Source organism: Eimeria mitis, genomic scaffold (assembly GCF_000499745.2).
Source record: "Eimeria mitis Houghton genomic scaffold, Emh_scaff1555, whole genome shotgun sequence".
Taxonomy (NCBI): domain Eukaryota; phylum Apicomplexa; class Conoidasida; order Eucoccidiorida; family Eimeriidae; genus Eimeria; species Eimeria mitis.
The window spans coordinates 1,646-4,152 of NW_013569762.1; the positions used below are offsets into that span (position 1 = coordinate 1,646).

Genomic DNA, 2,507 nt, shown 5'->3' on the forward strand with positions numbered 1-2,507 from the left:
ACGTGTTGCTCGCTTATATGCTGCCCATGCAGCAGCAACATTTTTTTGTGTTTTTCTTACATCAGCAGCTAAGCTGCCAGAGAACGCAAAGCCCCAGCTCCTGCTGCTGCTGCTGCTGCTGCTGCTGCTGCTGCTGCTGTTGCTGCTGCTGCTGCTGCTGCTGCTGCGGGATGGGCAGCAAGGGTGGAGGTTTGAATCTAAGACAGCTCTGCCGCAGTATTCAGCAGCAGCAGCAGCAGCAGCAGCAGCAGCAGAAGCAGACATATCTGCTGCTGCTGCTGCTGCTGCTCCTGCTGTATATCTTTTGTAACTATGAACAGCAGCAGCAGCAGCAGCAGCATCAGCAGCAGCAAATGCAGCAGCAGCAGCAGCAACATCATCTATACTTTCAAAGAAATGTATATAGTTTTGCTGCAGCAGCAACACAAAACCATCATAGTCTAGCTGCAGCTGCTGCAGCACAGCAGCAGGAGAGAAATAAAGACAAGGGCGAGTCTCCTTAGGATATAACTCTATAAAAGATAGCTGACGTGGTTGCTGCTGCTGCTGCTGCTGCTGCTGCTGCTGCTGCTCCCCTGCTGCTGCTGCTGCTGCTGCTGCTGCATGCGGAGGAGGAGGCAGCAGCGGAGAGCCGCAAGGAGAGAAATAACGAACAGAAATATCTGCTGCCCACAACCAATCACCTGCAGCAGCAGCAGCAGCAGCAGCAGCAGCAGCGGCAGAAGCAGCAGCAGCAGCAGCAGAAGCAGCAGCAGCAGCAACAGCAGCAGCAACAATAAAAACAACAGATGTAGAGCGGTTGGTGCTGCCTTGCTGCTCAGGCAGCAGCAACAGCAAGTGCAATCCGCAGCAGCAGCAGCAGCAGCAGCAGCTGCTGCTGCTGCTGCTGCTGCTCCTTGGGAGCCTTCTAGCAGCAACAGCAGCTACAGCAGCAGAAACCCAATAGCAGCAAACGCAACAAGAGCAGCAGCAGCAGCAGCAAAAGCAGCAGCAGCAGCAGCAGCAGAACCAGCAGCAGCAGCAGCAGCAGCAGCAAAGCCAGCAGCAGCAGCAGCAAAACCAGCAGCAGCAGGCTCACTTCCGCGTAGGATATAATGGTGGGGTTGTTGTTTTATCATAGGCGGCTCAGGGTCTGTTGCTGCTGCTGCTGCTGCTGCTGCTGCTGCAGCAGCAACAGCATGCGACCAATCCAATTGCTGCTGCAGCTGCTGCTCATGCTTCTGCTGGTGCTGCTGCTGCTGCTGCTGCTGCTGCGGTTGCTGCTGCTGCTGCTGCTGCTGCTGCTCAACTGCTGCCAGCAGATCATCAAGGTCATCGTCCCATAGACTATCATCTGCTGCTGCTGCTGCTGCTGCTGCTGCAGTTGCTGCTGTATTTGGTGCTGCAGTGCTGCAGCAGCTGCTGCTGTAGGCCGGGAGACCTGCAGCAACAGGAGCAGCACAAGCAGCAGCAGCAGCAGCAGCAGCAGCAGCAGCGGGGGCCTTACAACTAACTGGAGCCCATCGCATGCCCCCCCAAATACCCCGTGATGGTTCAGCATCATCTGCTGCTGCTGCTGTTGCTGCTGCTGCTGTTGCTGCTGCTGCTGCTGCTGCTGTTTCTGCTTCTGTTGCTGCTGCTCCTGCTGCTGTTGCTGTAGCTGGCCAGGGAGGGTAATAAGACTGCGATGTCAATGTCTGCTGCTGCTGCTGCTGCTGCTGCTGCTGTTGCTGCTGCTGCTGCTGCTGCTGCTGTTGCTGCTGCTGCTGCTGCTGCTGTTTGCTGCAGCAAGGGATTCTCTTTCCATAGAGAAATTTTCCTAGGCCATGAAAGGAGGCGAGCTGCATATCCTTACACCACATTGCTGCTGCTGCTGCTGCTGCTGCTGCTGCTGCTGTTGCTGCTGCTGCAGCAGACGTCTGTCTCCCCCCTCCACGTCGCGGAGGGGTTTGAGGCCCAGCAGCAGCAGCAGCAGCAGCTGCTGCTGCTGCTGCTGCTGCTGCAGGTGCTGCAGCAGGAGCAGCAGCAGCAAGCTGCAAGCTACCCAATGCCTGACGAAGGTCTCCTCTGCATGCAGCAGCAATTGCTGCTGTGTCTGCTGCTGCAACACGAGCAGCAGCAGCAGCACAACCACGCTGCAGCAGATCTGCTGCTGTTTGCTGCTGCACCCGCTGCAGCAGCCGTGAAACCTAAGCAGCAGCAACAGCAGCAGCAACAGCAGCAGCAGCAGCAGCATAAAAAAAAGATAGATAAAGACAGACAAAGAAAACAGATAAAATAAACAGAGACAATAAATAAAGGAGACAAAAGAAGAGACAGAAAAAGAAACAAAAGAAAAAGAAGAGACAAAAGGAGACAGAAAAAGAAAAAAAAAAGGAAAAAGAAAAAGAAAAAGAAAAAAAGGAAAAAGATAAAGAAAAGGAAAAGGAGGCAGCAGAAGAACAACAACAGCTACTACAAAAAAAAAAAGAAAAAAGAAAAAGAAAAAAAAGAAAAACAACAACAACAACAAAAAGAAGAAAAAGAAA

General features: G+C 53.3%; 1 protein-coding gene across 1 annotated transcript in view; it reads right to left on the reverse strand.

Moving 5' to 3' along the window:
* The window catches only part of EMH_0039430 (uncharacterized protein), a gene marked incomplete at both ends in the record, with an annotated part of 5,175 nt that overhangs the window by 1,529 nt on the left and 1,139 nt on the right, over positions 1-2,507 (reverse strand). Inside the window, 3 exons of the mRNA XM_013495396.1 lie at positions 531-683; positions 1,079-1,420; positions 1,523-2,168. Of these exons, the coding sequence (XP_013350850.1) occupies positions 531-683; positions 1,079-1,420; positions 1,523-2,168 (1,141 nt within the window). The remainder of the gene's footprint in view (positions 1-530; positions 684-1,078; positions 1,421-1,522; positions 2,169-2,507) is intronic.